Here is a 24,884-nt window from a genome sequence, read left to right on the forward strand (position 1 = left end):
CAGTCCAAAGCGGTTACGTATTAAAGCGTGGTATGACGCAATTTTACGGAAAGCATGCCATTTATAGGTATCTTGGACCACAGGTAGCCCAAGCTCGAAATATGAGCGCTAGTTACGCAACGGTTGAAAAATATAAGGATTTGTATGGGAGAAAAACGGTTTATTTTAGAGGCTAAAAATATGAACGAATTTTTAAATAAAAATCACCCACCTTACTTCTCCTGTGTATTTCTTGCCTCCTATGTGGTTTTTAGGGCGATTTAGTATAGAGAGAGAGAGAGCGATGGAACTAAAACTCACTGGAATCGCGCTAAATCGCCCTAAAAACCACATAGGAGGCAAGAAATACACAAGAGAAGTACGGTGGGTGATTTTTATTTAAATATTTGTTCATATTTTTAGCCTCTAAAATAAACCGTTTTTCTCCCAGACAAATCCTTATATTTTTCAACCGTTGCGTAACTTCGAGCTTGGGCTACCTGTGCTTGGACCAACACTATGGCGCCGCCTACCTCGGGGCACAAGAAGTGCAAGCACCCTGAGTCAGTTTAAGAAATTACTAAGACAAATGGATCTCTCGAACTTAATCAGCAACGAATGTGGACCTGACTGTTTTCTCTGCAATTCGTAGAGACAAGGAGTATTTTTACTAGAATAGTATTGGTTCTTTTTTTTGTATCTGAGTATCCCAGAATTTTATTATACTTAATATTTATTTGGTATTTACTGTGTCTCCAATTAGCAGGTATGCTAAAGTAGTTTGACACATAAAATATAAATACAGAGAAATACGGCTTGAACAAGCGAGATTACAGGTGCGCCAAGCCATATAGATGGTGACCTTCGTGTGAGTGTTGTAATTTGAGCGTAACGGCGACCGTTGCGTAACGGCTAAATTATTATAACTATAAGGATTTGTATGGGAAAAAACGATTCCTATTTCAATTTAAAAATGCCAACGAGTTTTCAATTAAAAAAATCGCTACCTGAACTCCCTTGTCTGTTGTTCTTTCTCCTATGTGGTTTTTGGAGTGATTTAGCGTGATTCCAGCGAGTTTTTAGTTCTATTGCTTTTCTGTCTATATATAGAGCATTTTTTAAATTGAAATAGGGATCGTTTTTTCCCATACAAATCCTTATAATTTCGCCGTTACGCAAATGGTAGCCGTGACGCTCTTTCCTTGGGATACCTCTGGCGAGATATGACAAACTAGCCTACAACTCTTTCCGCAGGATTCAGTTCCTTTTTTTTGTGTTTGTCGGCTCATATGCGAATTCATAAAACTGCATGCTTTAACCTACATTGTACTGCTGTGGTTGGGGAGTTTGCGGGTTAGGTACGATATTCGAAAATACCCGTTTTCATCGTTTTTCATTGAAAACAATCTGCCTGTCACGTTAATAGGCGCAATATATTGTGTGACGGAAATGCTCACCCCTGGATACCGTCCCACAATGCTGCACGCTCAGAAGAATTTTCACAACGCCGCGCGCTTTTCTGTTCCACGTCTTCACTGTTATAGTTAGGATATTTTGCACTGGATCTCCTAGAAAATGGCTTCTGCAATGGTAAGCGAACGTTCAGTGCCACGTTATAGCTTACTAGATAACACAGCCAACAATTAAGTGTGATGAAATCAGGCAATGAATTCCTGTTCACTGCTGAGTCGAAGGTGTTTGTCCTAGTTTGCAAGCAACAGATTGATAGAATCTTTGACCCTTACAAATCAATCTAGTACCAAGTAGAATTGCGGCTTCGATTTGCAAGTTTCGCTTCGTGAACCTTGATACCACAAATTGATTTTTAGTGCGCGATTTCAAAATAAGATGAGGTAAAAATAGCTTGTCATCTCTTCCACAATAAACTTTGAATGGCCCTATTGTAAACAATGACTATAACCGTCTGTGCAGCTACGTGCGAAAATATTGTCCCAAAACAAGTTTTTCATTTATCCAAGGTAAGCTCAATCGTTATACATACTGCACAAATTATCCTTGTTTTGTGATAGGTTACTTTCTTTGCCACTTGAGGATTTTTTTTAGCTTTTGTGGACTCCACATTCAGACGCTGCTACTAATTAATTATTTAGAAAACCCTGTTTATTGTTCAGTTCAGTTAAGATAAAAGCGTCGTCTTTTAAACTTTGATGGTTAGCTTTGCAGTGTTGATAATTTTGATATATTTAGATAAATCTGCAATCTAACTTCTGCGGTATAGTAAGCATAAGCTTATGGGGAGTTATGCCATTGATAATAGCGACGAAAGTTTTGGAAAGTTTCGAAATTTCTGTAACCTTGCGGAATATATTTACCAAATATAAAGCACTGTGAACCTCACAACTGGCGCCTTTTCTTTATGTTGTATTTTCTTTTGACACGTTAATTAGTTCAACAAATACTCGAGTGCATGCTATACCGTTTACACTTATGTGGTGTTCTTTTCTTTGCTTTGATTCATGTCATTGAACACTTTTGCTCTCTAGAGTAAAGTTAACCTTTGAAGTAATTTTCCCCACAGAATATTGATATTGTGTATATATTGTCAAGAGGACAGGTGATTGAAATAAGGTCACCAAATCCAGATTTGGTGACCTGTTCTTGGATTTTAGTTTTTTGTGGGAAATCCAAAAATGGATTTCAGACACAAGAAGGATTTTGTGGTACTTCTCAAGGCGAAAGTGATTAAAAATATTGAATCCAAGCTATCAGACAATGATGTACACTTGATGATTAGAATTGGCAGGATGTCGTTATTGTATAATTATATGAGACTGTCAGATTGAACAATTTTATCATTCTTAAAAGAAAAAGATTTTCAAATTACGTTTATCCCCCTTGATCCACAATGTAAAGGCACCTTGACCACAGTCAAACGTTAAAAAATAATTAAAGTCCATTGAAGATATGCGTTTTTTATGAGTATGTGAGTTTACTAAATCAAAAAACAACAAGATGCCCCTCTAATGGCATTACACGGAATGCTTAATGTAACCCCAATTATTCCCCATTGTATGTTTTGCAGATATTTAAAAACTATCCTCCCTTGGCAATTGAAATAATTGTCTGAATGGTTTTATTCAGATATATTGCGTGATACTTATCGTTGTGTTACTAGGAATCATACCAGAAATAACTATGCAATAACGTCATGACCCCGCTGAACTGGTCTGGCCTCCTCTAGCTCTAATCCTTCACGTTGATCATTCGATCTGTTTTTTAAAGCGGAGTTTCTTTGCTGTGAACTCTCCCAATTTCCACCGTTTCAACTGTCGAGTACTACCTAGAAGTTATTATTTCGATTTACTGCTTGAAAAAGGTTTGTTTTCTCTCTGAAAACGGCAGATCAAAGTCTTAAATTCATACATGTGGCCGCCATTGAAAATCGAAATGATGACTTGCTTTGACGTCACACAGGTAGAGATAAGTGGGTCCCCTCCCTCGTGATATACGCGCCGATAATAGATTTTGATTGGGCTGTTTTTGTTCAAGACAATCAGAACAATAAATCCCTTCTGGGAGAGAGTAGAATTTAATCAAGGTTTAATGAATAAATCAAATAATGATTTGACGTCACACAGGAAGGGATGAGTGGGTCTCCTCTCTCGTGATATGTGCCAGTATAACAGATTTTGATTGGGCTGCTTTTGTTGAAGACAATCAGAACAATACATCCCTACCAGGGGAGGACATACATTAATGCATAAATTAATGTGGCGATTTGTGACTATGACGAAGAAAAAAAAGATACCCGACCGAAACCTAGACACGTCATGCCCTGCGGGCATTCCGTGTAATAAAAAGTTTCAGGAATCATTAGACAAATAAATTGGTTTTCCAGATGTCGGGCATTCAACAGAAAACAAAGACAGCACTGACCAGTTTACACATACCCCAGTTATTCACTTTAAAAAACTTTTGAAACTTATAGAATCACAAAAAAGTTATCATAGACCTTTAAGCTGTCAAAATAAAAAACCTTTATCTTTAGTGGACTTTTTCTTGGTTTTTATGGTTGACTGAGGTTAAAATGGCACCTGTATGTATCTTAGAACAGCTTAGAACCAGGCCTTTCATTCATACAGTACATGTACTATTATGACCAGAAACCATTAGTAAAGATGGCAGGGAATAAAAACTTGTGACTGAAAGTTGCGAATAAGACAAAAAAAAACAGCTTATACGTGAAGATGACTTCATATTTTTTCTTCTGTTGCCATATAATTATTGAAAACCTTTTATAAATGATTATATTATAATACAGCCAACTCCCGAACCTTCAATGGAAATAGGAAAAGACTCGAGTTGTCAGGAGTTTGAGTTATCAGGAGTTGACCACAAATAACCGGAAATAATAACCGGAAAAAAATAAACCGGAAAAAATGGTGTCTACTGTGTATTTCTATTCATACAGTGTTCATTTTAATCAAATGTTAGTATAGAGATGTCAGGTGAAAATGGAACAATACTGTTTTTCTAAATTATTAATCAGAACATAATGTAACTTGAAACAAAACAAAGCAAAGCAGCAGGAGAAGACTAGGTACCACGAACTTTACAGGTTTCAGAGACAAACATGGTTCAAGTTATTGAGGGTAAAATTGTATAAAAGAATGACCTGAAGGGAAATGAAAATTACTTTGATTTAGTGGGAGGTTTGAGTTATCAAGGGTTCAAGTTACCGAGGGTAAAATTGCAGTAAATGTATGATGGAAATCCACCTGAAATCGATTTTGGTTCGAGTTAGCGCAAGGTTTGAGTTAGCAAGGGTTCAAGTTGTCGAGAGTCAACTGTACTGTATATGTAGAGTGTAACAACAGTTCTTATGAACTGCAGAGGCTACATGTAAATGCTAAAATTAATAAGGGTATCTTGAAGTTACATGTCTTATATTTTGCTGTTGAATTTAATGTTGACACAGTCTTTTAAACTTGCAATGGATTTTTAACCTAGTAAATAATATTTTTTTCTAATTTATTAAGAGCAAAAATGTCACTTTTCTTCAAAGACATTTGGGGAGACAAGTGGCATACATCATTTATGATATTGTACTTTAAACAGTGGCACCATAATAAAGTTACAGGAAATAATGATGTATCACTTGATATTACTGTGCAAGTTGTGAAGGTTGTACCAATACATGTCTTGCAAGTTACTAGGATTACACCAATTTTTTTTACAAGGATATTGATTACACTACTTGGAAGTTAAGGTTTATCATGTGATGGATATGTTGTGTTTTTAAATATATATTTTTTTGTTTTTTAAATTTTCAGACTGGTCAGTTTAGTTTTTATTTTCCTTTGTGCAGTATTCATTACCATTACCTGAGACACAGGGAAATAAAAATCAAACTGTTTTAAAAATAAATAAATAAATAAATAAAAAAAAACGCAACAGATACATTAAACAATTTCTCTAACATAATTTTTTTTAACACTGAGCGACAGCTTTCATACACCTGTATGATCAAATTGTCATATACATATTCAAAAGTTATCTGAGAGAATATTGCTTTTACTGCAAAATTTATAGACTGACATCATCTGTGCCCTGGCCAGGTAATCTGTGCTTTTGAATGACTGTTTGAATTGTTATGTAGACTTGTCAATTTTATCCCGTGAATCTAAAGTTTGTCCAGGCACATTGTACAACTCAAAATTTGACTCTTTAGTGGTGAATGCAATAAATATTTATTGTTTATACTGAATGTTCTGTGATAATGCTTGCTACAGCAGCTACAATGTACATATGCACATTATATCTGCTATCTAGAATATAATGTAAAAATATTACAACCCCTGTATACAGCAAGTACATGATTGTATAAATAATGTACGGCTCTATAATGTGATTTTATTTTGAACTGCACTTGAGCATAAACCATGTGAATAAAGCAGTTACTACATACATGTAAACGTGAGAACTCAATACAGGATTTATTACTGTATATTACCACATTCTACACGTACGTGTATTTGAATATTATCTTTTTATGTAATCCAAACAGCTGTATGTGGGTTAGGACTCCAAATTGATATAATACAACTTTGTCGAATTAATACAGTGCTTAAATGTACATTGTTAGGTGTTTCATCAAGATTTTACACAGGTGGGCAGGAGTTTAGTGTACCTGGGCAGGTTACAGCTGTAGTTACATGTACATTGTAACTTGAATAATATTATGGTCTTTGTCTTGAAAAAAGTTGGTTGAGATATTAAAAGCAGTGGTGCAAAGTTGTGTTCACAGACAGTCAAATTGCCCTGTGCCTGGCAATTAATGAAACCCCTGCATGTGCTATGGACCAAATGTGCATCTACATGTATCAATAACACTTAATTTCTCTTCTTTCAACAGGCTCAGAAAGATCGCATTCTGATAAAGGGTGGCATTGTTGTGAATGATGATGAGATGGTTGAAGCTGATGTTTTTATTGAGAGTGGACTGATTAAGTAAGAATCTACTGAGTGTAATATGTCATTTAAGGCCCAGAAACATACATGTACATTTACGTGCACTTCAATGTAGTGTACGCTGAATAATATATAATGGAGTAATATAATAATATAATTTGTAATATTTATATAGTGCTTATACATGTACATGGCTGTTTTTAAGCACTTTACATTAGCAAAACATCTTCTGTGTAGTGTTTATTTACAAAATTAAAAACTAATCAATACTAATCAAATAAATCAAACACTAACTAAAGCCAACTGAATAAACAATAGATGATGAACCTCATATTACAGTATGTATCTAAAGAGAAACTACTATTGTTGATTAATTATAGGCTTGCTTTAAAAGATAATTATGTTTTCAGCTTCGATTTAAACATGTTTATTTCATTTAGAGGTCTAATTTCCATCGGCAGTTTGCTCCAGAATCTGGGGCTATGACTGAAAAAGCTGTGAGTTTGTATGTCTTTAGATTATAGGGTGCAATATTGAACCATCATTTTGTCCGAGGACCAACGAAGACACCTTGCCGGTTGATGACCGCATAACATCCTAATATCCTTTTCTCCTTTTAACAGCATAATATCCTTTTCTCTGTTATGTTTTCTCTGTTATTTAGTGCTTCTAATCATATTTATATACAGTGCAGCTCAGAAATAAGCGAACATCGCATACGCCTACCATACGCAAGTAATACGCGTATGCGTATGTTGTCATACACCTATGTCCTGCCTTTGTTATTCATTGCCATACCTTTGCTTTATGTGGCATTGTCTTGCACAACAAAAGAAACGGTAAAGTAAAAGCGACAGCCCGCAGCACGAAATTCGAATAATGATGATCAACAGGACTTTAAGGACGGTGCCTACTAATACCGAAGTATTTTTGTGCAGCTTATGACTATGCGGGAAAAGCAGATCTTAGCAAGGCCTCTTGGAATCCAAAAAGAAAATTGGGGGTAACCACGCATTTTTCAGAGATAATTAAGCCATAATACATCTAAAAAGTGCCAAAATATAAAGGAATGTATGGGATTTTTTTCCCTAAATTGAAGCTTAATTATCTCTGAAAAATGCATGGCTACCCCCAATTTCATTTTGAGATACCAAAAGCACTTGCTAAGTTCTGCTTTCTCCGTATAGTTTGAAACCGTGCAAAATTATCCCTGTATTAGTAGGCACCACCCATAGGAAACCCGAGTATCTCGAGATGCGCAGAACGTATGCGCAGTAACAATAGTGGGCACCATCCTTAATAGAACACATTTAGAACCTCACTCTGACAAACTCGAATACAAGGTGTCGTATTTTGAAGCTTGCTTGTTTCGGAAACTCAACGATAAAGAACCTTATTACCGACATGCTCTTTTTTTGTCAATTTGATTCTTCAAGAAAAGAAAAATAGTTTATCGAATTAATATAACTTGCTGGACGAGCGTTAACAACAAACTTTGCGTTCGCTTTGCCGCTACTGGCAGAAGAAGCTCGAAGGTCAAAAAAGGCGGCTGTCGTATTTCAAAACTTATCACTTTACAAACGATAATTCGACAACCAGTCGATTAATTTTTCTGTTACTAAAATGTATTCGGTAAGAAAATAATTTTTAGCTCTTCAACGCGTTTCAAAAGAACGCGTTCTGTACAGGAAATGACCCTGGGGTTCTGTCAATAAATAATTTATGTCTATGTATGCTGTAGCTAAAATAGATTCTAACAGTCTATAAGGCTTGTTTGCAGGAAAATTCTCGATAAAAAGTCAACAGGTCTTTTTGCTGATGTAGGGTCCTCGTTTTCGTACTACGAAAACAAAGACCCTTTATTAAAAGCAGAAAAACCATTGAAAGTACGATTGTAGACGTACACTGCGCACTAGTAATTGTTGTTGGACTGACACTTCGCGCGTGGTGTTTCTTGGTCTTTCTTCAGTCATTACTGGTTTCGGCTCTTGGATTTGTTTTTCTATGCAACGAGTTCAAGTTTGGAACAGAAATGCCGACGATAGAGCGATCGGAATATGTTAAACCCTCAATAAGGTTGTGTTGAACTTGTAATTTCTACAGTTTTCTGTTTTACAGGGTCTTAGTTTTCGTAGTACGAAAACAAAGACCGGGTCTTAGGTCTTAGGTCTTCATTTTTGAGGGTCTTCGTTTTTGTAACACCCTTTCACAATGGACTCACGCCGAAGCGCGCTGAAAAACCAAAACTTTTCCTTGCAGAAGAATCAAATAAATGTGATTGACGCATCACAGAAACTTTGAAAGAAAATCTTGTCTATGAATGGAGAGCATTTTACCATTTAATTCAGCGAATTCTGCCAAAGAGACCCGCAGATATCGTTTTTTTTTCAGTCCTTGCCGTGAGGCTACAAAGACATGTCTTTGTAGCGTCACGGCAAGGACTGAAAAAAACGTTATCTCCAGGTCTCTTTGGCAGAATTTGCTGATTCAAACGGTAAAATGCTCTCCCTTCATTGGCAATAATTTTCCTGAAACTTCCTGTGACGCGCCGATCACATTTATTTAATTTTTCTGCAAGGAAAAGTTTTGGTTCGGCACGCGCCGTCGTTAGTCCATTGTGAAATGTTATTTGTCTTTGTAGCGTTGCGGCAAGGACTGAAAAAACGATATCTCCGTTTCTCGTCAGCAGAATTCGCTGATTGAAACGGTAAAGTGCTCTCTCTTCAAAGCCAAGAGTTTTCTTTAAAGTTTCTATGATGCGCCGATCACAAATTTGTAAACATTACGCGCCGAACATTATGCGTTATTTTTGGCAAGTGAACATTTATAAAAAATATGCCGCCGCGAGCGTAAGCTGAATAGCAGCTCAAAGAAAAAGACAATAAAAATATCAAGTGGTTCCCTCTCAACACGAGGCTTATCATTTTGGCAACATGTTTTTATTTAATGAGGAATTTGGGCAAAAATTGATACTCATAGACTTGATATCAATTATGCTCGATCGACAGCGGTCAACAACAAACAGCCGGAACGAGCACAAGACGATCGACAAACATGCAGCTTGACCACCATTTTTTCAGTGTTTTTTGAAATGCCCATTGAAATCAACAATGACCTTTCCACAATAGAAGAAACAATAGGCTAGCTCATACATACTAATGAGACATACACGTATAAGTAGATACGCGTATGCGTATATGTCAATACGCGTATGCGTACATACGCATACGCGTAATATACGCGTTTTACACGCACATTTTGGTTCGCTTATTTCTGAGCTGCACTGTAATTATTTTTCTGTCTTTATACCATAGTGTCTTGTACTATTGTCACTGACCATCCTTGTAATTCAGCCTTTTAGGCTGCGAGAGGGATATCAATAAACTATTATTATTATTATTATAATTATTATTATTATTATTATTATTATTATTATTATTATTATTACAGTTCCTGTAAATATCCAGGAGCCAGATTATTTCGTACCTTAAAGGATATATAAGATTAATCTTAAAAGCTATTCTTTGTTGCACCAAATGCAGCTCTCTGAGAGTATTATTAATGTGATCAGACTTATGTCACAAACAAGCTATTACCCACACTGTTGCATTCTGAACATTTTGCAGCTTTATATTAAGTTCTTACTGAGGTAAGCCATGCAAAATTGAATGATTTCAAGAATGAATGAGTGAATGAATGATTCATTAATTTACATGTAACAAAACTGTTGCAGGATTTTGAAATCATAATTACTGTATAGCTGCATGTAACTGTAATTAAATTACATTATAGTTTTTATAATTTACAGTGCGACACGCCTTACCATGTTCACCCAACAACCTACTTTTACAAGTTAGCTAATCAGGACATCTCCCTCCTTGTTCATAAAATACAAAACGACATGTTTTCAATAATTCATTGTTGCGTCACTTGCCTGTTGGACTTTGCAAGGAGGTGTGACCCTTAATCAAATTCGTGTATCCTGATTGGCTAACTTATAAAAAAAAGTTTGTTGGGTTGCCACGGTAAGGCTCGTCTCACTGTAATAAAATTTAACAAACAGTTTTGTAGTACCTTTTGACTGTGAACTTGCGGTACTGTAGTATCTTATGATTTAACTTTAAATAATACTTCCTTTCATTCTTTTCAGAGATGTTGGTAAAAATCTGGTTGTTCCTGGAGGTGCAAAAGTAATTAATGCTGACAAAAAGCTAGTCATTCCAGGTAATCAATTAAACTTCCATGCCACTGGTTTTTACGTGATAACTGTTGTGTTGAATGTTTTACATGTAAGTCAGTCTACATGCCAAGGCAAAAAACTTCCGCTCATCCATCCGTCCTAGATGAGTACTCTCGTATCTTGTATGAGTGGATTTTCAAAAGCACTTGTCCTATGGGACGAGTAGAGTTTGCCTAAAAAAAAGATGTTCTTTTCTACGGAGGTCTGAGTTCCCAAGCATTTTGGACTTTGTAGACTAGCCTGAGTTTCGCAAATTTTGGTTTCTTTTCATGGCAACTTATCCTTTTTCCCTTCTGTTTTCCGAGAATATCTGGTTCTGTTGTTTCGATGAGGACTGGGATCCACATACCCTATATGGAAATGACAACCTCATTTGAGACAAGGCTTCATTAATACTTGAACGAGGCGATTACCGTTTTGGCAATGTCACATGACCCACTTAAAAAACGCGCGAAATAACATCAGATCACATGCTACGTTTTCACTGTCAGTGTACAAGATGTCGGCTAATCTGCTTGACCTATGGAAAAATGGTAGTAAAAGAAAACCTGACACCAGCAAAGAGGAACATCCTAAGAGTGAAAAAGTGAAAAAATATGAAGAATGTTATATATTTCATCTTAGATCGCAGTTTTAAGATGTGCTGCATTTTCTCAAGTCGTGTATAAAAAATGTGAGTGATCCCCGATGTGCCTGTATGAAATGGTGTTATAAATTAAATAGTGCAAAGAACAACATAAGTTGAAATAACTGTTAAAATAAATACTCGAGATTTTGTACAAAACAGATTATACAATTTCTACGTTTTTTTATGATATTTTGTTATTCACTTTACTAATTTTTTCGGACTAGTGAATTTAACTTTCGAACAACCTGAATCTGAACCTTACTCGTCCAATGGATAAGTGGAATAAAAAAAAGTTTTTTGCCCTGCATGCACATGCAATTTTTGACTCTGTATTGGCAGGCGGCATTGACACTCACACACACATGCAGCTGCCGTTCATGGGAACAGTTGCCATTGATGACTTTTATTCTGGAACAAGAGCAGCACTGGCTGGAGGCACTACTATGATCAGTGAGTAAAATGTGTTTCACCCACCGTAATATTCACTGGTGTGGCAGATAGGTGGTCCACAAGGCAGGACCTTACAGTAATATTTTAATAAGGTTTCTACACTACAGTGTACATACATGTAATAGGTACAGCTGTGGGAGTAGCACTGCTGGCATGGTTGAATTGATTATTAATACATCAGTTTTTGAATTTTTTCTCAGTCTTAAGCTACCAATCTCTAAGCTAAAATAATCATTCCATAGCATATGATCATATTCATTGACAGAAAGTTCTAGGTGAGTGGCCTTGGGGGTCCCACCTTGTTTTTTAGACCAAAAGCTAGGTTTGTAGGGCTGAGGCACCAAGGTATTTTGTTTCGCAAAGAGAGGTAAGTCAAGTGTTAAACAGCAGGCTCCCCACCTACACCAGCCTGTACATTGTACCTGAAGGTCTGGATCTGCTACTGAAGTTATTCAGTAGATGAACACATGTAGGTACAAGTCATGTGACATGGGAAACTTGTAATGACAACTTGTAACAACAGTTCTTGATCTCATGTTTTTTTATTTCAATGCAGTTGACTTTGTGATCCCAAAAAAGGGTGAATCACTGTTAGAGGCTTATGAAATATGGAGGAAATGGGCAGATGAGAAAGGTATTGTTGATAATGCATGCAATACTTGCAACTCTTTGTCAGTTATTGCTTCTCTGTTGCATCCAGAGTTTGGAGAGCTCAAAATTGGTAACTAAACCTGTAACACAGGATGTTGTAGGCTCACATCCATGCAAGCCAACAAACCAGTGCCCAAAATTATTATTGTAAGTTACATTGCATTGTATTCAGTATTTAGCAATCCAAGATCTGAGACCTTTGCTGGTCTACACATGTACAATGTAGGGGTTCATTATTCAACATTACAATAATTATTGTAGATCATTTTCTGGACAAGATTGTAATGTTATCATTGGCAGTATCCACTCATTCTAGCCAATTACCATTATAGCATACGATCAGGGCTTCTGATATTTTGCGTGGTCGCGGAGCCACGAAATTCAGGTATATCCGCGGAATCCTGCGAAATTCACAAAAAAACGCGTAATACCGCGAAATTCGTTGAAAATCCTACCAAATACATGTCGGTACAACATATTTGAAACTTATCTCGGCTACTGGGGCTGTTTACTTTCCATTTAAATAAATGCAAATTTAACTTGAAAGTTCGTCACAGCCACCAGTAAACATAACGTACCATAACTACCAGGCGTTCTAAGATTAATGTTGCGAAAAACTGGGCACAAGAAATGAGAAGACTTTTCGGTGACACTTTACGGAGTAGGAAAGGAAACTGCTGTCTGTAGTAATGCAGGCACATGTTTTAATAATAATAATAATAATAATAATAATAATAATGGTTTATTAACAGATCCACTGGGTGGCTCTTCCCTGTTAAATTACAATAATTACAATTACAATTACAAAGTTTTATCGTACGTGCAGGCCACGATCGAAGACACAACAATGTTTTGACTTCACAAATGGATTTGAACCTTCGCTCACCGACATTCTTGCCTTGTAAACTGCAAAGCAAACAAGAGACCAAGGAGAGAAAAGAAATTTATTGCGTTGCTGTGTTCGGCTCTAAATTGCAGCTGAAAAAGGAGGTTAACCGGCCGGGCGTTTTGGTAAAGCTTTATATATTTTTCTTGTAGCTCAAAGCAAGTTCAATTGCCTTGAGAACTGTGTTGGATGACCTTTTGTGTTTTCTTTCTTTCCCTGAGTTTGACATCCTTCCAATATATCTTTTTTTCTGGAATCTTTCTTCTTGGCTTTCTTCTTTGTTTTTTGGCAAAATTTGCCCCGAAAATTCCGGCGAAATTCCCGCGAAATCGGCCGTTTTCTCTGCGAATTTGTCTCCAAAAATCCCGCGAAATTTGACTTTTTTTCCCGCGAATTATCAGAAGCCCTGTACAATGTACGGTAAGTGCATATTGATTGACAGAAGGTTAATTAGATTGTTCCGTTAGTTTGTCTAGCTCTCCTGCGTGGTACTTGATAATTATCATCCTAAACAGGGTACATGACATGTACATGTACCTGATATTCAATAAAAGTTTGTTATTGATTGCAGTTTGCTGTGATTATGCCTTCCACATGGCTGTTACATGGTGGAGTGATGAGGTTGGAGAGGAAATGGAGGTGTGCATTAAAGAAAAAGGTAAGATTTTAATACAAGTGAGTTGTACCTTGTTCATGCTGTCATAAGTTCTGGGGTATGCAAACATCAGGCTTTGAACCAGGTACATGTACTGAAAAGTGTACATAATTTCTAAAAAGATGTTGGAAGGGGATTTTATTTTTGTCTAGTAGAGAGCTCAGACATGCACATGAAGGTCGCTTTGACAGCGCTTTGAACATTGTGTACTTATGGCAAATGTTTGGATGTAGAATTTGCATGTGTGGTGTACAATATGAGCTATTTTGTACCCTTTATGACTTCCCAGGTGTACATACAGTAGCTCAGTGGTTAGTATTCCATGTAAAGCATCTAACCTACATGTATCTATGGAAGGTCAGGGGCTTGACTCCAAGTAGTAAGGTACATGCAAAATGTAAAGTTGCACTTGAGCCTAAGTGGCCCACATTGTCAGAGCAGGTAACCCAGTTTCTGTAGCATGAAGCAACAAGGAGTGTGCTACATGTTCTCCATCCTTGATGGGATGCTAGTCCATCACAGGGTTACCCCCAGGGCCCAGTTGTTCGAAGCCTGATTAAGCTAATCCTGGATTAACGTGAACTTTGATTCGAGTTTAATACCTAATCAATAGAAAATTCTTCCAAAACATTTTTGTCCTTCAATATTGACTTAGACTTCTCTTTACCTTTAGCTTGACATCATGATTAGCATTAATCAGCTTTTGAACAACTCGGCCCAGAAGTATGTTGCCAGTACCCACTGGCAATGCGAGAGAACGTGGAGCAAAGTTTCTGGTCTAAGGGAAGCATAACACTAATGCAGAAACCAACCTAGCCTTGCACCACTGATCCTACTATGCTAACCACTACACTGCTGTGCCTCTACACATCCCAGTAGGGGCTGACAGAGATCATTTTCCTTTGTTCCTTGTCTTTGACCTGCTGAATTTTGTCTCTCAAACGTGAAGGAGCCTTACTTGTACCAGGGGTTTCAATAAGTTTTGAAGTAGGGGGGCACCTATAGGAGAATAGCTGGGCAGAAAATTACACTTGAAGTGAATTTCTTTATGTTCAGTTTGAAAGTAGGCAGGTACTGACTCTTGTGTATCCTGGTACTGGTACCCGGCTCCCGCCTTCTAATGAGAACCCTGCTTATACATGTTAGCTTTGAAGAAGTAGACTCTATAACAAAAGTGCCTACATGTATTGTGTGCTGGTTGACCATTTTGACTTTTTTTAGCTTGAAGCTGGTTACCATAATAATTACAATGAATCGTTATTTTGATACTAAGGACAACCCTGCTCTAAAGTTATAACTTACAGTTGTTTTTGCCTGTATGCTGTAGGTATCAATTCCTTCAAAACATTCATGGCATATAAAGATGTCATGATGCTGACTGATGAAGAGGTATGTAAAATAATGATATGCACATGTACGTTGTACCGCTTTTATTTCATTCATGTCTGCAAGTTTCTGTAGCATACGGGTATACACATACATGTCAGTTGTGATTTAGAGGAAATGATGAGTAATATATTGTATTTTTTTGTTAATTATATATCTCACTTTGTGGTCACTTGCAAGTACAAAGTAAAATGTTACAGTCAACTCTCGCCTTGCAGACACCTTGCTATTAAGGACAGGAGTTAAATCCCCAGCCAAACCTACAAAGAAGTGTACATGTATGGAAACAACTCTTGCTATTATGGACTCCCACTATTATGGAATTACGGACGCTTCATGTGGTCCCAAACTAATATTTTTTATTGTTTTAATGGGGCTAAAATAGTGTAGTTTAGGTGAGGTTGAACTCGACACAATGCTGGCCAGCTGTCTTCCCCTTTAATTTACGCGGGGCGGGCCAAGGGTTTTGCAGGGTTTCAGTAAATTTACAGCTCTCTTGTTGATGTCAACTATTTTGCTCACATTGTCCTGCATGTACAGTTGTAGAAAAAAGCTTTGCTCCTGTCCCTCCCCTTCCTCTAGGTACATGAAAGTATTGGTAAGTATTTGCTTGCTGCTCCCCCACAGACCTTGCAGGCACCTTCCCCACACTCACCTTCGACATATTGAATGACATATTATTTTATACTCCTGTATTTGTCACTTTTGTGGACAGAGTTAATGATGAGAAACAGAAGAATATAATTTGTTACATATGACTTGTATGTTGAAGGGCATTCAATGTGTCTGTTCCAATCTTCAAAACACTTGTACTGTACAAGTGTATTTATATAACTTTCATGCTAGTTTAGTTGGTTGTGTCATTTCAATGTTCTTGAGAGACCTGCATCTTCTTGTAGACTTTGCAATTGAAATTCCGTTTTTTTGGCTCGTAACATGAATAACTTACAATTGGGTCAATTTCATCATATAATGTATTTCTAACTGAAGACAGAAAAGACCCTGCTATTACGGACTCTTGCTATTATAAATGGACACCAAATGCTGGTCCTGAGGGTGTGTGCTATAACAAGAGTTGACTGTGATAACATTTAACAGTTATTCACCAAAGTGGAGGTGAATAGTGATGGATATTTACCCTGCCACAAACACCGACACTGAGGTGAATAATTGTTTTAGTATATACCACACAAGCTGAATAAGAAGTGGACCAAAACTTACATAATTTTTGACAATATACTGAGAAATGGTGGGAAATTTTCTCTCTCGTGCCGCGTGGTAAGCGGTTCCATCTCGCTTTCTTGCAGACAAATAAAACTTCTGGAGGCACTTGTTTTAAGTTGCTACGTGTCTTTTCTTCGATTGTTGTGTGAAATTTGTCCTGTTGTTGAAACCATACTGCAAAACATTAGATGTTTCATTGTTTACATTGTAGTGCTCAACAGTTTAAACGATGTTGTCAACAATGCAGTGTATTTTTATTTTTCGCCTTAGAATATGAGGTTTGAAAGGTTAAATAACTTACCGTGTAATGCCGTCAAACCAAAATTTGTTGCCATTTTTGTATTTTTTTGTAATAGCCGTCTCTTTTATCTAACAAAACGGGAAGCCATCTTGTTTCTCTTTGGATGCTGGGAGGTGAATAGTACTTGGCTAATCACCTCCGAGCTAGCCAATCAGCGTGCACAAAAAGCACTATTCACTTGTGTGGTATAAACTAATATTGTTTAATCCTTTTCTACGACAGATGTTCCATTGTTACAAAAAAGTTAAGGAGATTGGAGGCATTGCTCAAGTTCATGCCGAAAATGGAGTTCTCATTGCAGAGGTACTGTATGTACCATGTGACTGACTGGCATACAGGAATTTTTTGTTATTTTTATTGCCGTTTGATTAATTTCCTTCAGGCATTAATATCAGTGGCCTTTGTTCCTCTGTAGAATTCAAAGAAGATGATTGCCCTTGGAATAACTGGCCCTGAGGGTCATGAGATGTGCCGTACTGAAGAAGTAGAAACAGAGGCTGTTGTGAGAGCCATCATGATAGCCAATCAGGTGGGTTGAATCCGGCAAACATGAAGTACACACTACAGGTACAGCTGTCACTTCAATACGGTACTTATGATGAAGTATTCACATGTCATATACATGTATGATTGTATGCATTGCATACAAAAGACTACATGTATTTTTAAATCAGTACAATACATCCTAGATTAAAATGAAAACATACTTCTGATACAGCTTGCTTGATTATAACTAGGCCATGAACTGCTAGGGTAGGCTGTTTTAAGCTTTTTATGCTACTATCTGGGGCCTTATCGTCAGCATATCAAGCATTTCAAGACTGCTTAAATTATTGTCAAGCCAACCGCAGAATGCTTTTGAAATGTGAGATTCCTTCCGACCTTCCATAAGTGTGTTAAACAAAGTAATAATATTATTATAAAGAAAGAAAGCCTAGGGTTCATTTGAAATTTTATGATATGTTGATGTTTGGCATTATTTGATCTTCAAATCTGTAGATAAACTGCCCACTCTATGTTGTTCATGTGATGAGTAAGAGTTCTGGTCTGGCCATTGCTGATGCTCGTCGACGAGGCTGTGTTGTGGTGGGTGAACCTATTGCTGCAAGCTTGGGAACAGATGGAACCAGTTATTGGCACAAGTGCTGGAGACATGCAGCAGGTAGTCAAGCACACGTGTACAGTACTACAGCCATGTATTACTGCTATTAAAAGTACAGACAAGCTTACTTGTGTGGTACAATGTATATTATACATAGCACTTGTTGATTCAATTGTTCTCCGATCTTCATACGTTGAACTTGATGTGCATGTACATAAAATAATTTAATTCACCTTGTTCTTGGAAATTGTCATAACAGCACAGTTTGACGTTATTTCAGGTCTGCTACATGTATGTTGCCACTGTGGAGATTCTTATAATTTATTCTTTTAAGTACATGTAAAATAATATGGAAATCCTTTATATTAAATTTGGCCGATTTTTGGTTATATAATTTAACACGAAGATAATTTGAGTCACAAAGTAGCATCCTTCTTAAATGTGCTGCAGTTGGTGATTCTGCTTTGTAGCTGATTTTTTTGTAGGACTTGGCAGATCTACCTGACTACGGCTACTGACCCTGTTGCCCGGCTTACTTCTTTATGTACCAAACAGTTTTATGTGCTTTCAAGAATTCCCTTCAACAATGGCACCTTGGTAGTGGATTTTGGGTGAAATTAAGACATAATTATTGATGCAGTATGGTTTCAGTTGCTTACGTTTTAACCCTTTTGTTGTTTACAGGGCACGTTATGGGTCCTCCCCTGAGGCCGGATGCAACCACCCCTGGATTCCTCATGGATCTTCTTGCTAAGTGAGTTTCGCTATGATTGTTCATAGACTTGCTACAAGTCGACTTCTTATAAAGAAGCGAAATACGAATGATTAGCGATGAAGTCGGAGAGGTCACAGACTTTTTAAAAGAAAGTCTACTGTGTTTACTGTACCTTCCAGTAAAAGAAGCACTCTGAAATTCAAAACTACGGTACATAAAGAATGTTACGTACATGTACATTATACATGGCTGGCAATCAGTGATAATAATTATCTTTGTACTAGTAAATAACACAGTTAGGAGGAAGGATGTTTACAGCATACGTTTCTTTTTTACCTCGAGCACTCTGTGTTGTGTTACTCCATTTATTCATTTATTTCTGTCTACTGAGGAAATGCTAGCCTTCGTAGTTGGCCGTTTAGTTGGAATTTGGTGGCCCATGGCGGGGCTGCCAAATTGAAGCCGCGAGAAAAATGGGTACGAGGGAGCCCTTCCTCGTCCCCATTCTTATCGCGGCTTTGCCCTTCGTTTTCGCGGCTCTGCCTCGGCCACCAAATTCCAACTAAACCGCCAGCTACCTTGGCTAAAGAAATGTGATCCAATTTTTGTTGTTTTTATAGTGACGATCTCCAGTTGACAGGAACAGACAATTGTACCTTCAATGCAAATCAAAAGGCACTTGGGAAAAACGATTTTAGGAAGATACCAAATGGAGTTAATGGTAATTAGGAATCTTGTTGAATGACTAATCAGGCTTTTGCATTAGCAACTCTTTAATCGACAAGGATCCATGTAAACGGAGATCTAAATATCTACAGTACCGTTCAAATGTACATGTAAGTTGACAGTCTCGACTCAATCCTCGAAACTCGATTCCCGCGTCTCCAACATCTTGACTTTCCAGTTTCGAGACGCGAGGATCGAGAAGCGAGAAACAAGGATTCTCAAATATGAACTCGAAAAAAAGTTTGAGGAAACGATTTATTCCTTGAAGAAAGAATAATCGACATTGTCTTTTTTTAATACCTACATGCATAGTTTTACATAATAGCCGCTCGCACGTAAGTTTGAAGTACATATATCGTTACTTCGCATCGACTCCCAGTGTATGCGCTTTATAACGTTGAATGTGGATATTGTGCATGAAACAAAAAAACAATGTCTAAACCGTAGATGTCAATTCGCGTGGTGTTTAAAAGTTCTGTTATAAATACTGCCAGAAAAAAACCCCATCTTCAAAATACGGTGAACGGGACGTTGAAGCGAATACGTACATGTACTCACTGTAGTACTTCTGTTGAACTATCTTAAGATTGATTCATCTTTTGGCACAATTTGTTAACACGATGCTAATATTTTTCCCCTTATGTTTTGAACAGGCGTAGAGGACAGAATGTCCGTAATTTGGGAAAAGGGAGTGGTGAGTGTAATTTTTGCTTGTGTACAGAGCTTTGAATTTCTCAGAACAGAACAGTTGCCATTCCCAACTGGCCACCTTCTTGGAGCAAAGACGAAAGCCAACAACGAAATCAACCCACATATAACGCCGTCCGGGAATTAAACCTGGGCCACGTTGGTGGGAGGCGAGTGCTCTCACCACTGCGCCATCCCTGCTCCCCCATTACATTACATTGAATGGCTTGGCCGCTTCCCAGAAAGGTGAAGGTTCACTTGTCAATGAAAACTGAATAAGACAATTGCTTAAAACTACCGTTGGCGTCTTTCTCCTGCGCACGTGTGAAAAAACCACCTCTTCTTGGGAAGATACGCGGTTGTTGTCTAGCCCAGGCGTGTATTGTATTGTGTTCATACACTTATCAGCCAGTACGCCATGTAAGTCGCAGATTGCAAACCAGCAAGAAATTGCCATGCATGTATTTGTTTTTTTGTTTTTTTGTTTGTTTGTTTTTTTTTTTTTTACAGAGGTTTTCGTCTTGGGGTCCGGATTGGTTGATTTCATTGTTTGCTACGCAATGATTGGCCAGAGTGATATGTTTTCATTACTGTGTTTAATTAAGTTTACCTTTTTATCCGCAGGCTTCAGGGAAGATGGACCCCTGCCGTTTTGTTGCGGTGACCAGCGCTACCGCTGCCAAAGTATTTAACATCTATCCACGAAAGGTATATTTTCTTTTGTTAAACCATAAACTCTGTTTAGTGAAAGTTGATTATGTTAATGACATGGTTTATTTTACCAGGGCCGTATTGCACCTGGCTCGGATGCTGATGTGGTGGTGTGGGATCCTGAAGCCACTCGGGTAATCTCTGTCAAAACACATCATCAGGTCAGTGTCATCCGTATGAAATAGTAGATCAGTATTTTTGTTAATTTATCTTTTTATTATTATTTTGTCTCACGAGGGAGCAGGTAGCCCTTTGAAAGCGACAACTATAGTAATGGAAGAAAAGCAACAATAGCATAAACAGCTACACGTACATGTACTGTTTTGCCGCGCTCGGCGCTTTGCTTATCTTGTGTGTGGCTTTTTTGTCAGGCGGTAGATTTTAACATCTTTGAAGGGATGGAATGTCATGGAGTTGCTGATGTCACAATCTGTCGGGGAAAAGTAGTTTACGAAGGCGGAGAAGTGAGTTCATTAGTCTTACTATTAAAAGCTCTAGTCAGTATGAAACCTTCGATGAAGATGAATTGACTACTTACTAGTTTTGTACTTATTTTTACTTTATTTTGCTACACAAATGAAATAAATATTCAATATAAAAAAACAGGAAAAGAAAAGTGGCGATGGGACCTAAAAGAAACTATAGAGAGCTTATAAGAGATAAGGCCTCCTTAAACTACGAACTAAGAATTGGTTACAACAAATGAGACTGTACTCATAAGACTAATTGAGTACGGCCTACAGCATGTGATTTCCTTTACAGCTCAATGTGGTTCGTGGTTCAGGTCGGTACATACCGACTCCACCCTTTCCCTCGTATTTGTACGGCAGGATCATCAAGCGCGATGAGGTGAGAAACTATTAAAAAATAAAAACGAGGTATAAAGCGTTCTGTCTCAAAAACGGTGCAGTTTATAATTGGTTCCAGTTCAGTGGGCTCTTGTCTGAACTTTACTTTGATAAATGTATCAAAGAAACCAACGATAATTTTCTTATTGACTGATTTCTTGCATGAGACAGCTTTATTATCACATTTACGTGGTCATTTACTCAGTTTATCGTCTTCAAAGCCGTGTAGTTTGCTACTCCCGTACTCCGTTTGGCAGATACGTAGAACTAGTTCCAAGCATGCCTATTCAAGAGGGAATTTGACAAGTGGAATTCCTATAGTTGAACGATAGCTGATTATATGAAGTTAGTTTACTCTTTAAAAGAACTGTTATGTTTTAAACTAGCCTGTTAGTGGGGAGCAGCGCCAAGAAAAATGCGATTGAAGGTGGGGAAGTTTGGGTGTCCTCTCGTTTATTTTGCGCGCGCAATTTTCTTCGTGCCGTTTCCCACTTTGTGAACGCCTGGAACAGGCTAATGAGAAACGTGTTCGTTTTGGAGATTGATGTTCACAGGGCAAACAGAAATTTACAAAGTAATTCGTTTTGTTAAATATGTGAACACCGCAAAAATAGTTTTCCAATCTCTTTCGTTTGCTGTTTGCGACGTTTGGCAACAACAGAGCTTTGCGTGTGAAGGCGCCTTTGTAGAGAGAAAACTGTCCCTACTGAATTGTCCCACAATAAAAAATTTAAATATTTGCTCCTCTCGCTTCAATTCTTTTCTTTATACTCCTCTAACACCACACACAAGCGAACTCAAAAGAAGAAATATTTCGAAAGCGAAATTCTTATAAACGCAGCCTAACTAAACTCACTACAGTCATTTATATTTCAGACTCGTAAGCTTGTCAAAGTTAAAAGGGAACCATACAATGGACCTGTTATCAAGATCGAATCCTCTGAACCGCCGCCAGTTGTGTCCCCAGCGCAGCGCAAGCAGAAGAACCAGGAAAACAAGAAAAGTGGTGCCGCCAGGGACCTTCATAGATCCGGTTTTGAGCTCTCTGGTGAGTGAGGAAAGAGTGCCTGGAAACCGGCTCTGACGTCATGTTAGCAGATTACAAGTGTCTTCTGCTACTGGATTTCACATTTGTGGGGGATATGGGTTCTGTTGCAGAGGGTGGTGGAGGTTTTTTCTTTTGTCTTGCTCATTTGTGGTGTTGGTGAAGAAATAAAATGCAGCTATCACGTCACCCGTATTTGCGCTGTTTAATGTGTTGTCTGTCATATAATCAAGATTCCAGACTATTTTGTGACTTAAAAGGAAATTCTAAGGCCTGGAATAGAATGAGAACGGAAAGTAAATATTACTGTGAAGCTAAATGATACTGAAGCAGATTGGACCGAATCACTCGCGCGGGAACTTGATATTTGCAGAGCCCACTGAATTTGAACTTTCTTTGGAATAGAACGCAGCAACTGAAAAAGATTTTTTAAATAGTAAGGATTTCGTTTCTTTTTTTTTTTGTTAGTTGAATTTTCTTTTGTCTTTCGGGGGAAATTAACACTGAAACAAAATGGCAATTGAGGTAAAAAAAAAAAAAAAAAATGGAAAAAAGAAATAAAGAACCAAACAAAAAACAAAAACAACAAAAAAAAAAAAAAAAAAAAAAAAGAAAGAAACGAAAAGAAAAGGAAAAGGATACACTACGCGGTATGATCCTAACTCCGCACCTGTCTAAACGTTTTAGCAATACGCTAACTGGCAGACAACTCGTTGATCAGGACAAATTTAAATACTGTATGTTTCGGTTGCCTGCAGCGCGTCAGCACCCTGCTGTGTTGACAAAACGTAAGCCACCTCTGTTTTGTATATGGACGAGCTCAAGTTTGACCGCAATGTTGGTGAAGTCTAGATGAATTGTACTCTTGAAAAGGTAATAATTTTGCTTAATGTTTTCGTCCTTCTTTTCTTAGGTAAACAAGATGACGATGATGTTCCTGACCGATCATCCACACGTGTATGTAAGCCGCCTGGTGGAGGTTCCTCGCTGTCCCTCAGCTGAACAGTGTAGTAAACACAGTTTGCAAGTACTTCAGAAGCTGAGGATAATGCAGAACAAATTTTACACCTCGTCTAAAATTTTATACCTGGGAACATTCGTCAAATAAACAGTGCCATAAGTGCACTAGTGTATTGTATATAGGGTCTTCATAGTAAAATACACGGGAGGTTGTTTTGACCTCTGCCCAATCTTATTTGTCCCTTGGGAAACGAGAAGCTTTTGACCCAATTTCAAGATGCATATTCACTTGACTGGTCTCCATGTATTTCTTATGGTCCTAGTTGGGGAAATATGTTTGAATATCTTCATTTTCGTTATTATTTCCCGTATTCTCGTGACCAATGTATTTGACCAAGTAGTGCTAATGTAAAAAAAAAAATTCAGGTTGTAACTAGCTTAAAGGAATATGTGTTGTCTTAATCTTGTCACTCACAACATCACGTTCGCGTTGTAAGCAACGGTTGAATTGATTGCGCAATAGCTGTCATAGTTCAGGAACCAACACGATAAGAAACACGACAAGTAGTTATCGCTCAGATGCTAACGTAAATAGCAACATTTCGTGATCATCGAACAGCGTAACAAACAGCTTCACGTATGTGAGAATACCGCTGCTCAATAGTCACACTTGGCATTAAAAAGCACTACAGGAATGTACTGCTTAGTAGCTTTGATTTGAATGGTCACACTTTAGGATTTCAGCCACAGACTCAAAGTTTAAAGAGAATTAAACAACATCCTTTGCAACCGTTTTTAGGCTTTCATTTGAATGGTCACACTTTAGGATTTCATCCACAGGCGCGCAAGTTAGAACCATGTTGCACAACATAAAAACAGCACCACAAGAAAATACTGCTCAGCGTACAATAGATTGCGTTTGACCAGTTACTCCTTTGTATTTCGTCCACAGGTTAGTATTGCATTCATTGCATTACTCGGTCTACTACAACTTTGACTCTCTTGAGTTACTGTCCTTCACGAATGTTTTTCTGGGAACACTTGTTTGCTGTTCGAGAATGCCTAGAGTGTCAGTGTTGTGCAAATCATTTCTACTTAACCTTTGCATATTTTAATGTTGTTAAAATTCGTTGATGTTTATTTTGAAACAAGTGCAATAAATTAACATCGTTGTATTTGTCTCTTTTGGTTCATAGTTACTATTTCCTTGAATGCTCAGCATGTCAAATGGCATGTCCTCTTAGTTTGAAGTGAAGTT

The 24,884-nt window shown here is 37.6% G+C and overlaps 1 protein-coding gene across 1 annotated transcript; it reads left to right on the forward strand.

The window, feature by feature from the left end:
* Positions 1-1,462: 1,462 nt before the first annotated feature.
* LOC146456400 (dihydropyrimidinase-like) lies at positions 1,463-24,801 on the forward strand. The gene is made up of 19 exons (XM_085093156.1): positions 1,463-1,569; positions 6,356-6,450; positions 10,562-10,635; positions 11,619-11,729; positions 12,286-12,363; positions 13,838-13,924; positions 15,249-15,310; positions 17,055-17,135; positions 17,248-17,361; positions 17,832-17,994; positions 18,619-18,688; positions 19,270-19,370; positions 20,029-20,069; positions 20,687-20,770; positions 20,848-20,934; positions 21,145-21,237; positions 21,536-21,622; positions 22,498-22,669; positions 23,580-24,801. The coding sequence occupies exons 1-19, from the start codon at positions 1,555-1,557 to the stop codon at positions 23,666-23,668; spliced, it is 1,704 nt and encodes a 567-aa protein (XP_084949282.1). The 5' UTR covers positions 1,463-1,554; the 3' UTR covers positions 23,669-24,801.
* The last annotated feature ends 83 nt before the right edge of the window (positions 24,802-24,884 follow it).

The sequence above is a fragment of the Pavona decussata genome, unplaced genomic scaffold (assembly GCF_977016875.1).
Source record: "Pavona decussata unplaced genomic scaffold, jaPavDecu1.1 SCAFFOLD_254, whole genome shotgun sequence".
NCBI classification, from domain to species: Eukaryota; Metazoa; Cnidaria; class Anthozoa; order Scleractinia; family Agariciidae; genus Pavona; species Pavona decussata.